We start from the raw sequence: 19,360 nt of genomic DNA, 5'->3' as shown, positions 1-19,360 counted from the left end.
TGAAGAATTCTTCAAAGGATCTGTTCTCAAATTCACCACCATGATCACTTCTGACCTTTATGATTTTACACTCTTTTTCAGATTGAATCTGAATGCAGAAATCAAAGAACACTGAATGAGACTCATCCTTGTGTTTCAAGAATTTTACCCATGTCCAGCGGCTATAATCATCTACGATGACTAATCCATATTTCTTCCCTCTGACAGATGCTGTTTTGACTGGGCCAAACAGATCAATGTGCAAGAGTTCTAATGGCCTTGAGGTAGAAACAACATTCTTGGACTTGAATGCAGGTTTGAAGAACTTGCCCTTCTGACATGCTTCACAAAGAGCATCTGATTTGAATTTCAGATTAGGGAGTCCTCTGACAAGATTCAGTTTGTTAATCTGAGAAATCTTTCTCAAACTAGCATGACCTAATCTTCTGTGCCAGACCCACTGTTCTTCAGAAACAGACATAAGACAAGTCACCTTCTGACTCATAAGATCTTGCAGATCTGTCTTATAAATGTTGTTCTTCCTCTTGCCTGTAAATAGGATTGAGCCATCCTTCTGATTTACAGCCTTGCAAGACTCTTGATTAAAGATTATATCATAACCATTGTCACTCAATTGACTGATAGATAAGAGGTTATGTGTTAATCCTTCTACAAGAAGTACATTAGAAATGGAAGGAGAGTTACCAGACTTTATAGTTCCAGAGCCAATTATCTTGCCCTTCTGATCTCCTCCAAACTTGACTTCCCCTCCAGACTTAAGCACCAGGTCTTGGAACATAGACCTTCTTCCTGTCATGTGTCGTGAGCATCCAGAGTCCAGGTACCATGACATGTTGTGCTTTGTCCTTTTTGCAGTCAAGGATATCTGCAATAGGAATAATCTTATCCTTAGGTACCCACATCTTCTTGGGTCCTTTCTTGTTAGTTCTCCTCAAGTTCTGATTGAACTTGGGTTTAACATTGTAAGCAATAGGAGGAACATCATGATAATTCTTAATGTGAGTTCCATGATATTTCCTAGGTTGTGTCACATGCTTTTTGGTGTGTGTTATGTGAAAACTTTGAGCATGTGAAGTGTGCCTAATATCATGGGAGTGGCCATACTTGAACTGATCATACAATGGCTTGTATGTGAATTTCATTTCATCAACAGGTTCAAGTTTGTATGGGGTTTCACCCTCAAAACCAATGCCGACTCTTTTGTTTCCAGACACAGCATATATCATAGAAGCTAGCTGACTTCTGCCAATACTTCTAGATAAGAACTTCCTGAAGCTTAAATCATATTCTTTCAGAATATGGTTTAGACTAGGAGTGGATTTTTCTGAATCAGAAGGAGATCCAACATTATTGGATAATTTTAAAAGTTTTTCTTTTAATTCAGAATTCTCCAACTCAAGCTTCTTTGTCTCAAATTCAAATAGCTTTTTCAGCTTCTTGTATTTGAGACTGATCTGAGACTTGAGTTCCAGAAGTTCAGTTAGACCGGAAACTAACTCATCTCTAGTAAGTTCAGAAAATACCTCTTCAGAATCTGATTCTGATGTAGATTCTGATCCGTCATCTTCTGTCGCCATCAGCGCACAGTTAGCCTGCTCATCTTCAGAGTCTGAATCATCTTCTGACTCATCCCAGGTTGCCATAAGACCTTTCTTCTTATGAAACTTCTTCTTGGGATTTTCCTTCTGAAGATTTGGACATTCATTCTTGAAGTGTCCAGGCTCATTGCATTCATAGCACATGACCTTCTTCTTGTCAAATCTTCTGTCATCAGAAGATTCTCCACGTTCAAATTTCTTTGAACTTCTGAAGCCTCTGAACTTCCTTTGCTTGGTCTTCCAGAGTTGATTTAGCCTTCTGGAGATCAAAGACAGTTCATCTTCTTCTTCAGATTCTGATTCTTCAGGATCTTCTTCTCTAGCCTGAAAAGCGTTAGTGCATTTCTTGATATTGGATTTTAATGCAATAGACTTACCTTTCTTTTGAGGCTCATTTGCGTCCAGCTCTATTTCATGACTCCTCAAGGCACTGATAAGCTCTTCCAGAGAAACTTCATTCAGATTCTTTGCAATCTTGAATGCAGTCACCATAGGACCCCATCTTCTGGGTAAGCTTCTGATGATCTTCTTTACGTGATCAGCCTTGGTGTATCCCTTGTCAAGAACTCTCAATCCAGCAGTAAGAGTTTGAAATCTTGAAAACATCTTTTCAATGTCTTCATCATCCTCCATCTTGAAGGCTTCATACTTCTGGATTAAAGCTAGAGCTTTAGTCTCCTTGACTTGAGCATTTCCTTCATGAGTCATTTTCAAGGACTCATATATGTCATAGGCCGTTTCCCTGTTAGATATCTTCTCATACTCAGCATGAGAGATAGCATTCAGCAAAACAGTTCTGCATTTATGATGATTCCTGAAAAGCTTTTTCTGATCATCATTCATTTCTTGCCTTGTCAGCTTTACGCCACTGGCATTTACTGGATGTTTGTAACCATCCATCAGAAGATCCCATAGATCACCGTCTAGACCAAGAAAGTAACTTTCCAGTTTATCTTTCCAGTATTCAAAGTTTTCACCATCAAATACCGGCGGTCTAGTATAACCATTGTTACCGTTGTATTGCTCAGCAGAGCCAGATGTAGATGTAGGTGTAGACTTTTCACTTTCATCAACCATCTTTTACTGAAGCGTTTTTCTCTTCCTGAATCTTTTCTAAACACGGTTAAGTGCTTGCACCTTAGAACCGGCGCTCTGATGCCAATTGAAGGATAGAAAAACACTTAGAAAGGGGGGGTTTGAATAAGTGTAGCTTTAAAAACTTGACAGATAAAAATAAATTGCACAGTTATTTTTATCCTGGTTTGTTGTTAACTAAACTACTCCAGTCCACCCCCGCAGAGATGATTTACCTCAACTGAGGATTTAATCCACTAATCGCACGGATTACAATGGTTTTCCACTTAGTCAGCAACTAAGTCTTCCAGAGTCTTCTGATCACACACTGATCACTCCAGCAACAACTGCTTAGATACCCTCTAAGACTTTTCTAGAGTATACTGATCCACACGATCACTCTAGTTACAACCTGCTTAGATAACCTCTAAGACTTCCTAGAGTATTCTGATCCACACGATCACTCTAGTTCCTTACAACTTAATGTAATCAATTCTAAGAGTATTACAATTGCTTCTTAAAAGCTATAATCACAAACTGTGATATTTCTCTTAACGTTTAAGCTTAATCTCACTAATATATTACAACAGCAATGTAGTGAGCTTTGATGAAGATGAAGATTCTGAGCTTTGATTTGAACAGCGTTTCAGCAAGTTAATATGTGTTGTTTTGGTGCAGAATCGTTAACCTTGCTTCTCATCAGAACTTCATATTTATAGGCGTTGGAGAAGATGACCGTTGAGTGCATTTAATGCTTTGCGTGTTCCGTACAGCATCGCATTTAATGTTATACGCTTTTGTCAACTACCTCGAGCCTTGTTCACGCTGTGTCTACTGACGTAGCCTATAATAGCTTTTAACGTTCCTTTTGTCAGTCAGCGTAGCTTGCCACTTGTACTTCCTTCTGATCTGATGTTTGTGAATACAACGTTTGAATATCATCAGAGTCAAACAGCTTGGTGCAAAGCATCTTCTGATCTTCTGACCTTGAAGTGCTTCTGAGCGTGATACCATCAGAACTTCAGTGCTTCTGTTCTCTTGTTCTTCTGATGCTTCCATAGACCCATGTTCTGATTCTGCTTCGACCATCTTCTGATGTCTTGCCAGACCATGTTCTGATGTTGCATGCTGAACCCTTTGAGACAAAGCTTCTGAGCGCTGAATTATGCGTACTCTTTATATATTTCCTGAAAAGGAAATTGCATTGGATTAGAGTACCATATTATCTTAAGCAAAATTCATATTATTGTTATCATCAAAACTAAGATAATTGATCAGAACAAATCTTGTTCTAACACTTTGCTCATCCTGTCTCTTCTGAATTTCTTCCAGAGTCCTTGCAAGACGAGAAGATTCATCAGAAGAAGCTTCACAGCTTCTATCCACAGGGATGACATGTTGATCTGCAGCATCCATAGATAGATCATTTGCAGGGATTTCCTCAACAGGAACAGTTTTAGCAACATGATCTTCAGCATCTGCTTCTTGCATAGAAGCATCTCCATATTCTGCAGCAGGAATTTCCGAGTCTCCATTCTCAAGTGCCTGAAGAATGGCAGCTAGATTCCTGGGAGCAGAAGGACCTTCAACTTCTGGTGGGTCAACAACTTCTGGAATGACCAAGCTTGGGTCTTTCTCAGAAGGGTTTTCCCTCAGAAAGTCAAATAGGGTCTTGAAATCTCCAAGAAGAACAGGATAATCAGGAATCCAGATAACCATATCCCTGCATGGATTTGCTTCCATTTCAGCAGCCAGTCTTGCTACTTCCAATTCATCCACAAAGGGCTTCTCCTCAGCAGCAACACAATTTCTGAGAGGATGGTAGTATATACCATTATCATCCTCCAGAAGGTAACCAGGGTAACCAGGGGCAGCAGCCACTAGTCTTTTCTGTACTCCCATTGCTTCTACTTGAAAATCCTTGCGAAATCTTCTCCAGAGATTTCTTGTAGAAACATCATCCAGACCATTTAGAAATGCACCCTTCAGAAGGTCTAGACTGCTAATCACCTCATGTCTGAAAAGTTCCAGGTAGGTATAGGGTTCAGGTTCAGGCGGATTGAAGGTGAATTTGTAGTCAGGGTAGAGAAGACAGTAAGGTTTGGATTTTCTGGTAGGTAAGGGATGGGATATAGAAGGTGGAGGTGCGGTGGATGAGGAAGAAGGGATATCTGAGAGAATGATTGATGAGGATGGAATATCAGAAATGATAGATTGAGACGAGGATGGAGTATTTGTAAAGGGAATTGGTGAGAAAGATTTATCAGAAGGAGTTGGGGGAATAATACTTAAAGGTGTGGGGTTTAGAATGGGAGAGGAGAAGGATGAAGGAGAAGGATTTGGTAAGGTGAAGTTTACTTTATGTTCAGAAGGAGGTGATTGGGGAGAAGGTTTAGGGACAGAAGGAGGTGGAGTAAAAACCTGCCTGGAGATTTGCACAGAAGAAGAAGATCTGGTTCTGCGAAAGGAATCTCTAATCCTTTTCTCCCTTCGTTCTTTAGATTCCACCTTGTCAGGATCAAAGGTGACTCTCAACTTCTTGGCTCTCTCAGCCTCATCTTCTTGTGCCTTTCTTTTTAGCCTTGCCTGTCGTTCCTTCTTATCCTTCTTCAGAATATCATCTTTGGACGGGAGTACTCTGCCACGGATCCAAGCAGGATCAACGTCTGATTGCTTCCTAACACAATCTTCCAAGTAAAGCTTGACAACATGATCAAGTTCTTTATGAAACAAGGAGATGAATCCTTCAACAGCAATTCTTCTTGACAGAATGTCAGGAAAGCTTGTGCACACAAAAGGTACATTCTTAATGAGTTCCAGTCTGAACAAATCAACACCATTGAAAATGGGACCTTGAATTACTCCAAGAAAATGGGATGCATTGAGTTTTCTGATGGAGTCCACCACTTTGCTTTCAATCAGAATGTCTGAAATCATCCTTCCGAATGGAATGGTTGTTCTTGGAATATGAGGGTACTTCGCCCTTTCATCTTCTCTTGACTCAAAGATAGAAATTTTCAGATTCTCAAACAGAATATGAGAGATGTTGATCTCTATCTTTTTGCCAATGCAGAAAAGAGTATACTTGTGAGTCGGACTGATGTAAGAGGAGGAGAGCATCCTTTTTCTATGGTGAAGAGAACCCAGAATAATCTCAGCCCATACTTTATAAAAAGGCCTTAAGGTGCCCGTGTTATGAGAATCAATTCCAAAAACCGTAGAGATTTGTTTTTCAACTGGAGTCCAGTCAACTGTATTGGGTTGAAGACCAGACCAACCTTCTTCATCATCAAGATTGTACAGCTTCCTGATGAGCTTCTCAGTGATAACCACTTCATGCCCTAGCACGAATGAAATGATGGCAGTTGGAGTAACCGTTGCATGTACCCAAAAATCCTTCACAAGTTCAGGATAAATTGGACCAACCAATCTATCAAGATATTTAGACCATCCTTGCTCAAGGATTCTTGCATCACACTGAAAGCCATTAGCTTTAAGGTTGTTGATGTCCATAGCAGATTCACATAGAACTTCCAGTTCTTTCGTGGGTATTAAGCATGTTTTCAATGGAGCATGCTCATATTTGCTTAAAAGGATCTGTGTAGAAGTGAGCCTTTCTTTTGAATTTGATGAACAAGAAGATGAGTTCATGATGATAATGCTTTGAGATCAAATCAAGAACTAGGGTTTGAAGAGAAATGCAACGAAGTGAATGCACAAAAAAGAGAGAAAGAGAGAAAAAGAGGGAATGAAGATGAAGCGGGTTATTTAAAAGATTTAAAAAGAAATCATTATGCATTTAATGAGAAATGACATTAGGAGAGAGAACACAGTAAATGAAATGATTTAATACAGTTACCTAGGTCGGCGTCTTTTCAACTGCACGCTTTGTACTAACCGTACAGACACGTGTTCACCATCAGATAATAGATGACAGCTGTAAATTTCAGAATAGACTTTACGCCTTCAGATTCTGATCACTGCTTCTGATCTGATCAAGTTTCTCTTCTAAAAACACTCCTTCTGAAGTGTGCTGATATAAATCTGAATGATCTTCTGATCCATTACTTCTGATATACACAGCTTCTGGAGATTCACTTCTTTGTTCTGCAACTTCTGATAAGATAAAACTGTATCTGCAGAAATTCTTAAGCTGCTTTGTTTCATCAAAAACAAGTTTATCATCAAACCAGATATTTATTGATTCGTCCACAATCAATGTTTCAATATTGTATATTCTGTAGCATTTAGAGCATTCAGAAAAATCAAGAACGAAACACCATTGCTTTAGAAACAAACAAGACAAATGGTTTCAAGACTGATAAACTATCTTTTCTGATCTCCTACAGACATAGTTTCTTCAACAGATTTAAGTACCAGAACTTGGAAGACAGTTATTCTTCCCTTCAAGTGTTGAGACCAACTTGAATCCAGGTGACTTGACATGTTGACTTTTATCTTCTTTGTTGCTAAGAGAATCTGCAAAAGAAATAGTCTTTTTCTTTGGTACCCACATCTTCTTGGGTCCTTTCTTGTTAGATTTTCTCAAGTTCTGATTGAACTTGGGTTTAACATTGTAATCAATAGGAGGAATAGCATGATAATTTTTAATGTGAGTTTCATGATATTTCCTAGGTTGTGTCACATGCTTTTTGGTGTGTGTTATGTGAAAACTTTGAGCATGTGAAGTGTGCCTAATATCATGGGAGTGGCCATACTTGAACTGATCATACAATGGCTTGTATGTGAATTTCATTTCATCAACAGGTTCAAGTTTGTATGGGGTTTCATCCTCAAAACCAATGCCAACTCTTTTGTTTCCAGACACAGCATATATCATAGAAGCTAGCTGACTTCTGCCAATACTTCTAGATAAGAACTTCCTGAAACTTAAATCATATTCTTTCAGAATATGGTTTAGACTAGGAGTGGATTTTTCTGAATCAGAAGGAGATCCAACATTATTGGATAATTTTAAAAGTTTTTCTTTTAATTCAGAATTTTCCAACTCAAGCTTCTTTGTTTCAAATTCAAATAGCTTTTTCAGCTTTTTGTATTTGAGACTAATCTGAGACTTGAATTCCAGAAGTTCTGTTAGACCGGAAACTAACTCATCTCTAGTAAGTTCAGAAAATACCTCTTCAGAATCTGATTCTGATGTAGATTCTGATCCGTCATCTTCTGTCGCCATCATCGCACAGTTAGCCTGCTCATCTTCAGAGTCTGAATCATCTTCTGACTCATCCCAGGTTGCCATAAGACCTTTCTTCTTATGAAACTTCTTCTTGGGATTTTCCTTCTGAAGTTTTGGACATTCATTCTTGAAGTGTCCAGGCTCATTGCATTCATAGCACATGACCTTCTTCTTGTCAAATCTTCTGTCATCAGAAGATTCTCCACGTTCAAATTTCTTTGAACTTCTGACGCCTCTGAACTTCCTTTGCTTGTTCTTCCAGAGTTGATTTAGCCTTCTGGAGATCAAGGACAGTTCATCTTCTTCTTCAGATTCTGATTCTTCAGGATCTTCTTCTCTAACCTGAAAAGCGTTAGTGCATTTCTTGATATTGGATTTTAATGCAATAGACTTACCTTTCTTTTGAGGCTCATTTGCGTCCAGCTCTATTTCATGGCTTCTCAAGGCACTGATAAGCTCTTCCAGAGAAACTTCATTCAGATTCTTTGCAATCTTGAATGCAGTCACCATAGGACCCCATCTTCTGGGTAAGCTTCTGATGATCTTCTTTACGTGATCAGCCTTGGTGTATCCCTTGTCAAGAACTCTCAATCCAGCAGTAAGAGTTTGAAATCTTGAAAACATCTTTTCAATGTCTTCATCATCCTCCATCTTGAAGGCTTCATACTTCTGGATTAAAGCGAGAGCTTTAGTCTCCTTGACTTGAGCATTTCCTTCATGAGTCATTTTCAAGGACTCATATATGTCATAGGCCGTTTCCCTGTTAGATATCTTCTCATACTCAGCATGAGAGATAGCATTCAGCAAAACAGTTCTGCATTTATGATGATTCCTGAAAAGCTTCTTCTGATCATCATTCATTTCTTGCCTTGTCAGCTTTACGCCACTGGCATTTACTGGATGTTTGTAACCATCCATCAGAAGATCCCATAGATCACCATCTAGACCAAGAAAGTAACTTTCCAGTTTATCTTTCCAGTATTCAAAGTTTTCACCATCAAATACCGGCGGTCTAGTATAACCATTGTTACCGTTGTGTTGCTCAGCAGAGCCAGATGTAGATGCAGGTGTAGACTTTTCAGTTTCATCAACCATCTTTTACTGAAGCGTTTCTCTTCCTGAATCTTTTCTAAACACGGTTAAGTGCTTGCACCTTAGAACCGGCGCTCTGATGCCAATTGAAGGATAGAAAAACACTTAGAAAGGGGGGGTTTGAATAAGTGTAGCTTTAAAAACTTGACAGATAAAAATAAATTGCACAGTTATTTTTATCCTGGTTCGTTGTTAACTAAACTACTCCAGTCCACCCCCGCAGAGATGATTTACCTCAACTGAGGATTTAATCCACTAATCGCACGGATTACAATGGTTTTCCACTTAGTCAGCAACTAAGTCTTCCAGAGTCTTCTGATCACACACTGATCACTCCAGGAACAACTGCTTAGATACCCTCTAAGACTTTTCTAGAGTATTCTGATCCACACGATCACTCTAGTTACAACCTGCTTAGATAACCTCTAAGACTTCCTAGAGTATACTGATCCACACGATCACTCTAGTTCCTTACAACTTAATGTAATCAATTCTAAGAGTATTACAATTGCTTCTTAAAAGCTATAATCACAAACTGTGATATTTCTCTTAACGTTTAAGCTTAATCTCACTAATATATTACAACAGCAATGTAGTGAGCTTTGATGAAGATGAAGATTCTGAGCTTTGATTTTAACAGCGTTTCAGCAAGTTGATATGAGTTGTTTTGTGTAGAATCGTTAACCTTGCTTCTCATCAGAACTTCATATTTATAGGCGTTGGAGAAGATGACCGTTGAGTGCATTTAATGCTTTGCGTGTTCCGTACAGCATCGCATTTAATGTTATACGCTTTTGTCAACTACCTCGAGCCTTGTTCACGCTGTGTCTACTGACGTAGCCTTTAATAGCTTTTAACGTTCCTTTTGTCAGTCAGCGTAGCCTGCCACTTGTACTTCCTTCTGATCTGATGTTTGTGAATACAACGTTTGAATATCATCAGAGTCAAACAGCTTGGTGCATAGCATCTTCTGATCTTCTGACCTTGAAGTGCTTCTGAGCGTGATACCATCAGAACTTCAGTGCTTCTGATCTCATGTTCTTCTGATGCTTCCATAGACCCATGTTCTGATTCTGCTTCGACCATCTTCTGATGTCTTGCCAGACCATGTTCTGATGTTGCATGCTGAACCCTTTGAGACAAAGCTTCTGAGCGCTGAATTATGCATACTCTTTATATATTTCCTGAAAGGGAAATTGCATTGGATTAGAGTACCATTTTATCTTAAGCAAAATTCATATTATTGTTATCATCAAAACTAAGATAATTGATCAGAACAAATCTTGTTCTAACACACTCAGTCCCAATAAGCCATGTCAAATGGCGCCTCCCTTCAACTTTTAGGAGGAAGAGCCATCTCATATGGCGCCTCCTTGTATATTTTTGTTCAATTTTCCATTTGAAAATGCACCAAGACGCCATCTGAGATGGCTTATTGCAGAAAAGTTGTGCGCCTCCCTTCATCTGATACAATGGTGGCGCCATCTCACATGGCGCATTGGTGTCAATGTTTTCTGAAACTTGGTTATTTGCGTAATTTTTTCCGAAGTATAGTTATTTGCGTAATTTTTTTTCTAATACATGGTTATTTAAAAAAAAATTCTAATAAATTGTCTAGTTAATTTTTCTTTTTGATTAATATTAAATTACTAAATGAGTCATATTTTTTTTCCATACAAATTCCTAACATTTTTATCTTCTTAAAGAATTAAAAAATTTATTTTTACTAAAATAAAGTGAAAATAATATCTCTTGTTTTCGTTCAGCTTATGTTGTCAGTGCAGCCTTTGGCGGTCGTTTTATCCTTAACTCAACACAACTGCTTTCTCACGACGGTCGTGTTCCTTTACGTTTGCTCATATTTTCTCTCTCACCTTCTTCCACTACCTTCACCAATCTCAATTTCTTCTTTCAATTCCAACCAAATTTCACACTCACAACTCATCAAATTCAAATAAAAAAATGTCTCTTTTCTCCCCTCCAACACATTCACCACTCCTTCTAAACACCCAAACCAATCTTTCTTCATCTTCTTCTCCTTCTTCACCTTCTTATCTTCTTCCTCTTCTCACTTTCTCATCCAAACGCTCTTCTTCATTAACCCTCTTCGCTTCTTCAAGTAAGTTCACCATTGCTGTTTTTTTTCTTCCTTCACATAATTCAATTTTGAAGAAAAAAAAAACAATTTTTTAATCATTTTTTGTGTTTTACAGTAATGGGAAATTTGTGTTTCTTCTATTGTTTGCAGAATCAGGAAATGAGTTGGCGAAAGAAGATAAAAAAATCTTACTTGAACGGTATGGTTATGACGTTGATGCTGATGAGTACTTTTCTCAATCGTCTCCAAAGGTTTTTTCATTTTTTTATGCTTGTAAATTTCAATTTCATATGTCAATTTAACCTTTTGTGAGCTCTGTTTGAATTGGATTACTGTTAACCTTTGTAATTTGAATGAGTTTTTGTTGTTGATTTACAAATAAGTGCTTACTAGATTGAAGTTGAGATATGAGTTTTTGAAAATTTGAGATGCAATAGCTAGATTTCGTTTAAGAATGTGCTATTTTATAAATGCCTGTGAAAACTGTCTCTTATTCATTTGTTTTATGAACTTTGCTGTGAATGCAACTGTGTAGTCCAAGAGGAAAAAGGATCAACAAAAGACAAGAGGAGGGAAGCAAGTGCCGGATCCTCCTGAGGAACCTAAGCCTCCTCGTACGACACATAAATTGCTTCAGGTAATCTCATTTTTGGGACTTGGAAGTGCTAATTGATGAGGAAAATAAGGATTGTGTGGGTGTTTATGGATAAATTGCTGTGAGGTTGTTTAAACTTTGTTATAAAAATGTTGTGAAAAAGTGGTGCATTCCAAGTGAAGCGTGCCTTACTCTTTTGAGAAGTTCTTTTTAATTAATTTTTGTAGAAAAGCTTAATCGCCTTTCTTGGTCCTTGACTTCCAAATATTCATTTTAATCAAGTGGTTGGGCTTAGAGGTTAACGAGCGTTAGTATAGGCCAATCGACCAGGAGTATGATAGTGTGAAGCCTGGCTAAAACAATCCCTGGCCTGTTGGCCAAGCTATTTTACACCTTTCCGTTGAATTCTGAATTACTAGGGTCTGTTTCTTCTGAAAATCAGAGGGTTTAAGACGACAGCGAAATTGCCAATATATCTATCTATAAGCTTAAGATGAGAGACATATTTAGAGTTTGTTCAGTTTCCATTATAAGTTCAAAACACTCTCGCTTGTTTATGATCTTCATGTTTTCCTTGCCTTCTTGATTTTCAAAATGAAACAAAGTAGTTTTTGAGGTTGACGAGTAAGAATATTTGATCATTTACTAGATGGAGATAAAAGAGATGGAGCTGAATCAGTTGATGAATTTGTGGATTCGCTCTGACTTGTTTATTTCATTCTTGTCTCACTTGTGAACTTTGGCTATATTTGAATTGATGGAATGGAGTGAAATGAAATGAATGACATTAGTGTTGCCAGTTTGCCTTTTCTCCTTCGTCACACTATCTAATTTTTCGCTGCATTCATCTTTGTTTCTCAACCACTTTTTGACGGGCTTTAGTGTTGCCGTCACTATTATCCACATGGCTTTTCATGACTATGATTACCTTGCTGTCGGCATCTTCCTCAATTGGTTCAATTAATTAGGAAAAGATGGTTACTAAGTTTTCAAATGTTAGTATAATAGTTGTTACGTTAGAATTTTCTCTTACGCTGGTTTGAAACCCCAATCCTTTAACTCCTTCAACTCTCTTTTAACCCTTAGCTCAAACTGGACTGCATCAAGGCTTTATAACCTTCAAGGGTTGACCATATTGATATACTCCCTTTGAATTGTATACAAATTCATTATCGTAAACGATGAACTGATGAATTTATGTCTGACATTTATTTCATATGACTGCATAGGTTGTTGGAGGAACAGCTCGAAGAACGAAGCTACTCTCACCAAACAGCATGGATGTGCGCCCCATGATGGAGGTTGTGAAAGGTGCAGCCTTTGGTATATTACAGGTACAAGTCGCAAGTGTTATATCTTATATTAGTTTACACCACAAGTGCTTATCATATAAATGTTTAGGTATAAGTTATTTCTATAACAACGAATAAAATAAAATCAAATTGTTTCAATATAAGTTATGAGCTGTTTTCATAAGTAATATATTTTTTTTCCTAATGTAAAGGCGGCTTGTGGCTCTCCTGCATCCTTGAGACCTGGACGCTGGTTAGACTTGTATAGCGGTACCGGTTCTGTTGGAATTGAAGCACTTAGCCGAGGATGTTCTGAGGTAATAATCAGTTTTCAGTAATCACTTTGGTTAAAAAAATGGAATTAATAGATTTAATCAAGTTTAAGGAGATTCGTACCGAGATTTCCAACAATTTGTTTATAAATATTCCCACTTATAACACATTTGTTTGCTAAATTTGTTTGGTTATATGATTTTAACAAAAGCAAATATTTTAGGTTCATTTTGTTGAGATGGATCCTTGGGTTGTATCAGATGTTTTACGTCCAAACTTAAAGGTGACCGGATTCCTCGATGATTCAGTCATTCACACTGTCCGCGTGGAGAAATTCTTCGAACGCGCAGAGCAATTTGTAGGCATGTACATCCTTTTCCTTTTAACTTCATTTTATGTAGTATTGTTAACAATCTTGTTCAAGGAAATGCAATAAATATTCCAAGGATCCAAGCAATGTTTTAAAAACTGAATCGGACAGTTGCACCAGTTAAACCTTGAATCATCATTGTCTACGATTCGGTTATTTGAGTGGTTCAATTGCGGTTTCGTCAAGTTTGAGCTATTTGAATTGTTCACATGCAGGAAACAAGGGCACATTTGATTACATTAGTGTCACTCCTCCATACGTACAAGTTGACTATGCGGTGCTAATGGGACTGATTTCGGAATCACCCTTTCTTGGAGAAGACACTTTTATCGTATGCAGTATTTTCATACTTTTTTATTCTTGGTCTAAATAATCTTCTGGTTACTAAGTTTAAATCGAACTCTTGTTTTTATCTAGGTAGTCGAATATCCTTTGAAAACCGACATGCTGGAGTCTTGTGGACATCTTGTTAAGGTAATTAGAGTAATTAACCCTACCATGTTTGTAATTTTGCTTAATGCCAACCATCCATTTTTTCTTGAAATTTCCGATGTTTTAAATATTGAACTAGTGAGACTACTAGTTCATGGTTCAACTGCTTTAAACCATTCGCACTAGGACGAAACCACAATCGAACTACTCGAGTAACTGAATTGTGGACATTATTAGTTTGCTGTTCAATTGGTTGAACATTCAGTTCGGGTTTTAAAATACTGAAAATTCTTTTGACCTACTTTTATAGACTTGATATACTTTAGTTTGATGATATTTCTGCGAGTGTGAGATGTGTATGTGATTGTTTGGAACTGCAGATAACCGATAGGCGGTTCGGCCGGACCCTTTTGGCGATTTATGGACCAACATGGGCTCAAAAGAAGAGGAAATCAAAAGGTTGATAAGCTTGATGTGTGAATGTTTAAAACAGTTATGAGGACTTGTGTTTGGATTAAAGAAGAATGGAGGAATACAATTTTTAAGGACAATGAGAGTGGGAAAAGAAACTCAAGAAATATTAGACATAATTTTTGGAAATTTCTCAATTCATCTTTCTATCTATATATTTAAATTTGCTAAAATACAATATTGGAAGGAACCTTCTGTCTCTGCATTTTTAAAGGGTAAATTAAGAAACTCTCTTAACCTTACTATTATAGACTAACTATTAAGCAATATATTAATTAAAGAAGGTGCTTGCATCTATTTTTAGTTGAAAAAACTATTTAAAAATTCTTAAATAGTTCAAAAACCTTAAATATATTATTTTCTATGTTTTATTTATAATGTAATTCTTTTTTTGAAATAAAAGATAATATATATATTCCTAAAAACAGATAGCGTAAAATTTCCTTCGGTTTCTTCTTTAATCAAGTGCATGAAGCTACCTCAAAATTGGAAAATTCTCAAGGGTTTCATCTTGACTAGGGGTGACAAAACGGGCCATGTGATATTTTTTTAACTAAAATTTGTTAAAAAGTTGCTTTTATAAAAAATTGTTTTAAAAAATAAGTGAAAAATTTAATTAAAAGGTAAAAAAAAACTATTAATCTATTAAAAAATATAAATAAAAATAGGTGGGTAAGCCCGCCGCCCGCCAACCCGCCATCTTGGCGGGACGGGCGTGATTTTTATGTCCATTTCACTTGGCGGGCATGTCCGCTCCGCTCGTTTTTTGGCGGGCTTAAGGCGGGCGGCGGGCGGGGCGGGCGGTCCATTTTGCCACCCCTAATCTTGATACTATTTCCATCTTTGACACTTTATTTGGGTATAAGAGCCCTTATAGTTTTGTCATGCTACTCTTTTCATTTCTATCTCCATATTAATGGGAAATTCCTTATCTAATATGGGGAATTCCTTATCGCATTCTATGGATTGTTTCTCCACCCTAGTAAAAAAAAATTTATCAATAAATTTGGAGATGTATTTTTGAGCGCATCCCAATTACATAAATTCAGTAGTGTTTGAATTACGCCCTAATTATATGGCTGATTTTATTTTGAAGATGTATTTCTGTATGCTTAATAGAAGTGTATGTCTGGAACCAACTGAAATAGAAACCTAAAATGCAACAACGAAACAAATGCAAAAACGAAGATAAATCAACATTGATAATTATTATGACATACATAAAAAATAAAATGTTGCATAACTAATTGTTAACATAAATCGAACAATACATTACAACATTAAGTATGTTTTAACATCTTCACAATATCTTTGATCGATCTGGCAATTTTTACATCAACTCGATCGGACCGCTTTCTTCGTAACCGTTATATGTATTGCACATAACCCTTAAATCTTTATTTTTCTTCAACTCAAAGTTGTTGAATTGAATCTTCCCTTCATTGTCAATCGATGGTGAACGGTACTCGAGCTTTACAATTTTTCGACTGTCTGAGCATTGTAGGAGCATCTCCAACATGTATTTCAGATCTCCAAAAGGGGTGTACTCTGTAAACTTAAATTTAATGGGGGATTTGCGTCGTTGAAGTAGACAAATGTGATTTTCCAATCTACGTTCATTATGGTGTGGTGTGTTTTTGTGAACAAAATGAGATGAGAAACCCATATTTATACAATGTTTAGGCCAATATGGACCTTTAAAATTCTATCTTGTACAGGGAACATTTCAAATATGCATTTTTGTATACACCCTATTATGTTGCGTGAAACTTGTGAAATTAAGGTGAGTTCGAAAATGCATTTCTAGAATATTCACTATACTTATTTTTTTTAAAACAGTACGGATAAAAAATAAAGCCTGTTTTAGAATAGAAAATGGAGAAATATTTTCGAAACTAAAACATATTTTGAAATCTTTGAAAATGTATATATTTGACATCATTAATGTTAAGACAATATTACATACAAAAGATGTCCAACCACATAAATACATAGTTGAATTGAAACTAAAATGAATTGAAACATGTATCACCGTCTAAATCTATATCTATGGGTGGTTCTGCCTTTGACTTTTGTTTATTTGTTTCTCTTTCAGTCTCGCTCAATCTGGTGAATTCTTGCATCCTATCTAAAAAATAGTCCAACCAAGTTTCCCTTGTTGAATGAGATGTACACTCTGGTGATGTCAGTGGTATATGGAATATTGATTTCAAATAAACTTGAGCAAAGTGCCACATTTTTGAAAGTCATCCAATACACATAATACAATCCTTTGGATTTTAAGGAGGGACAGTGTGCAATGGCAAAAATGTTTATGAGAAACCATATCTTGTTAGATCAATACACACTATTTCATACGCATTTTCGATAAGATGACTTATTTTAAAGAAGCACATGCATTTTTTCTCCGACACCGGTCCCTCCGATGCTGATCCACTAATGCAAGGAACAAGAGATTCATGAATTGCATCAAAATTTTCTTTTTTTTCTCGTATAGCCGTGTGTATGATTCTTTACGGTCCTTTAACTCTTTGATAAGTTATTAGTGAACAAATGAATGATCTTCCTCTCTTTTACCGAGCAAAGTAGAAACCGCTTGAAATCCGCAATTACCGTCACCCTCAACACTGACGACCCGTTTAATGTGTTTTTGCATAAAAACCAACATCTCGTCGATGAATTGAGTTTTAGGTAAATGCGATGAAGGAGGTGGTTTGCTAATACGAGCTCATTTGAAAACACTTTTTTTTAAGGTTTTGAAGTCGAAGAACCTGGAAACAATTTGTCAACATGTTTAAAATACAAAAGAGACCGCATCGTTGAATTGTCACTCAGTGCTAGTTTGACCTTATTAGGAAGCACATTTTGCTTTTATCGATTGAGATCATGGTTTCATATTATTGGTTTTTTGGATAAATCATCTTCCTCATTTGTTCTTTGATGTGGAGTTTCATATTATCATTGACTTTTAAAAATATCTCTTGTATCACTTCCCATTCGGTCAAGATAGACGACTTCATTGTTCTGTGAACTTTTTTATATAAATTTATTTTGACAATTATAAATTTTTTTATGGTAATGTATGACCGATTAAATACAAAATTATATTTTTCTCTATATGTGTATATATGTGTATGTATGATTCAATAATTTTTTTTTGTAAAAAACCCAACTAACTGAACCAACCCATATCACATTAATTTGAATTGGTTTTATTTTTGAAAGCCAACCGAACTAAATCGAATCCGCATACTTTTTTCTCTTGCAGTTCGAATGATTTTTAACATCAAAACCACTCAAATCGCACTGCAAATGCCCCTAAACACAACCTTTTAGATTATGAGAGAGTGCGAAGATCCTTTAAATTAAAAATGCTTCAGATTAAAAATTAACTTTTCCCCTTCCAATCTATTTTTGTTTCTCTGTACTGATTTGGATTAAAAATTATTTTAAATTATGAATGAGTCAATTAGAAGAGAGATTCTCTAGCTATACCTTTTCAAAATCAAAACTAAATCTTTCGAGAAAAATGGTATGAAAATAGTATGAATGCCATCTATTATAATAATAAATATTGAATGAATGAATAAGTAAGTGATTGTGAGGGAAGAAGAATCTTACTCAATTAATCCAAGGTGCTACATCCCTTTAATATTCTCTTAATCTCTATGCAATTTTCAAGAAAGCTATATACTATAACTGTATGTATATATATATCTCATGAACACACATGTATACATTGTTATTGTTACAGTGAAAAAAAACAGAAGATCACGTGAATATGAAGGAAACGCAGCATGATCCAAGGTATTTTCAATAGGGTTTTTAAAGAAGATGAATTAAATTAAATTAATTTTTGAATCGTGTCATATTACGTTAAGGATGTATCTAGAATTTCAACAACTATTGTTATATGATTTAATAGTGTATTTCAATGTATTTGAAATAATAGACTATACATTTTCAAAGGAACCAATCCTTTAGTTTTCAATGCAATTTTCATTTTTATTTTTAATAATATTTTTTAATTAAAAATACATAATTTACTATTTATCTCATTTTACATTAATGATAATTAAAATATACCAATAACCAATAAAAATAATTGATAAAATCACTATTCTCGTTTATTTATTATATTTTTCAATCTATGCAAAAATGTTAATTATTTATGAAAAAGAATTATAAGTGTGAGTATTTTGGAAAGTTTCAAATTGATTAGGAATAAGAATACTTTGAGTAATTATAAGTGGAGCCGAGAAAACTCACATATTTTAAATAAGTATGTGATTTATCTTTTACAAATATGTGTTGCTCAAAAAAAAGTCAGTGTAAATCTAAATTACCCCATTGTGTTGACATTCTGAATTGTCCCATCATGTTGATCTCCCTAACTACTCCATCAAATTATACCTTTTCACCCACTTTTATAAAGTTTTTACCATTAATTTACTTGTATGATAGTTATTTTTTTAAATTTTTTTAAATATATGGACACTTTTGGTCAAAATTGTTAAAGTTCAATATTAAAATTCAAACCCTAACTCCAAAAAATATGGAGGCCAGATTCTATAACTTTTTCACAGTAAAAGAATATGGATCAACTTATTTTTTCACAATAATTCTTATTTATTATTTATTACAAATTTGATCTCCTTAACAATAACTATTAATTCCAAGTTGAATATATGAAATTTAACATTATAATAAATTATTAAAAGTTGATCTCTATTCCCTCTACATAGGATGGTGGTAAGCGAAGAAAAGATACTGGAAATAGTAGCAGTGAGCTCGATGGTATTATGTTTTCTATTGATTATCTTTCCAGCACTAAAGATATCATCATGCTGTGGTAAATTCATTACAGATAA

General features: G+C 35.8%; 1 protein-coding gene across 1 annotated transcript; it reads left to right on the top strand.

Annotated features, from left to right (window-relative positions):
- The first annotated feature begins 10,721 nt into the window (after nt 1-10,721).
- On the top strand, nt 10,722-14,694 carry LOC131643159 (uncharacterized). Its single transcript, XM_058913309.1, has 9 exons — nt 10,722-11,077; nt 11,207-11,307; nt 11,592-11,693; nt 12,881-12,985; nt 13,156-13,260; nt 13,440-13,578; nt 13,802-13,917; nt 14,004-14,060; nt 14,399-14,694. Exons 1-9 carry the CDS (start codon nt 10,921-10,923, stop codon nt 14,480-14,482), a joined length of 966 nt encoding a protein of 321 aa, XP_058769292.1. The 5' UTR covers nt 10,722-10,920; the 3' UTR covers nt 14,483-14,694.
- The last annotated feature ends 4,666 nt before the right edge of the window (nt 14,695-19,360 follow it).

This window comes from Vicia villosa, unplaced genomic scaffold, assembly GCF_029867415.1.
Source record: "Vicia villosa cultivar HV-30 ecotype Madison, WI unplaced genomic scaffold, Vvil1.0 scaffold8, whole genome shotgun sequence".
In the NCBI taxonomy this organism is placed as follows: domain Eukaryota; kingdom Viridiplantae; phylum Streptophyta; class Magnoliopsida; order Fabales; family Fabaceae; genus Vicia; species Vicia villosa.
Note: the sequence above shows the minus strand (reverse complement) of the source record. Positions and strands in the feature narration are given on the sequence as shown.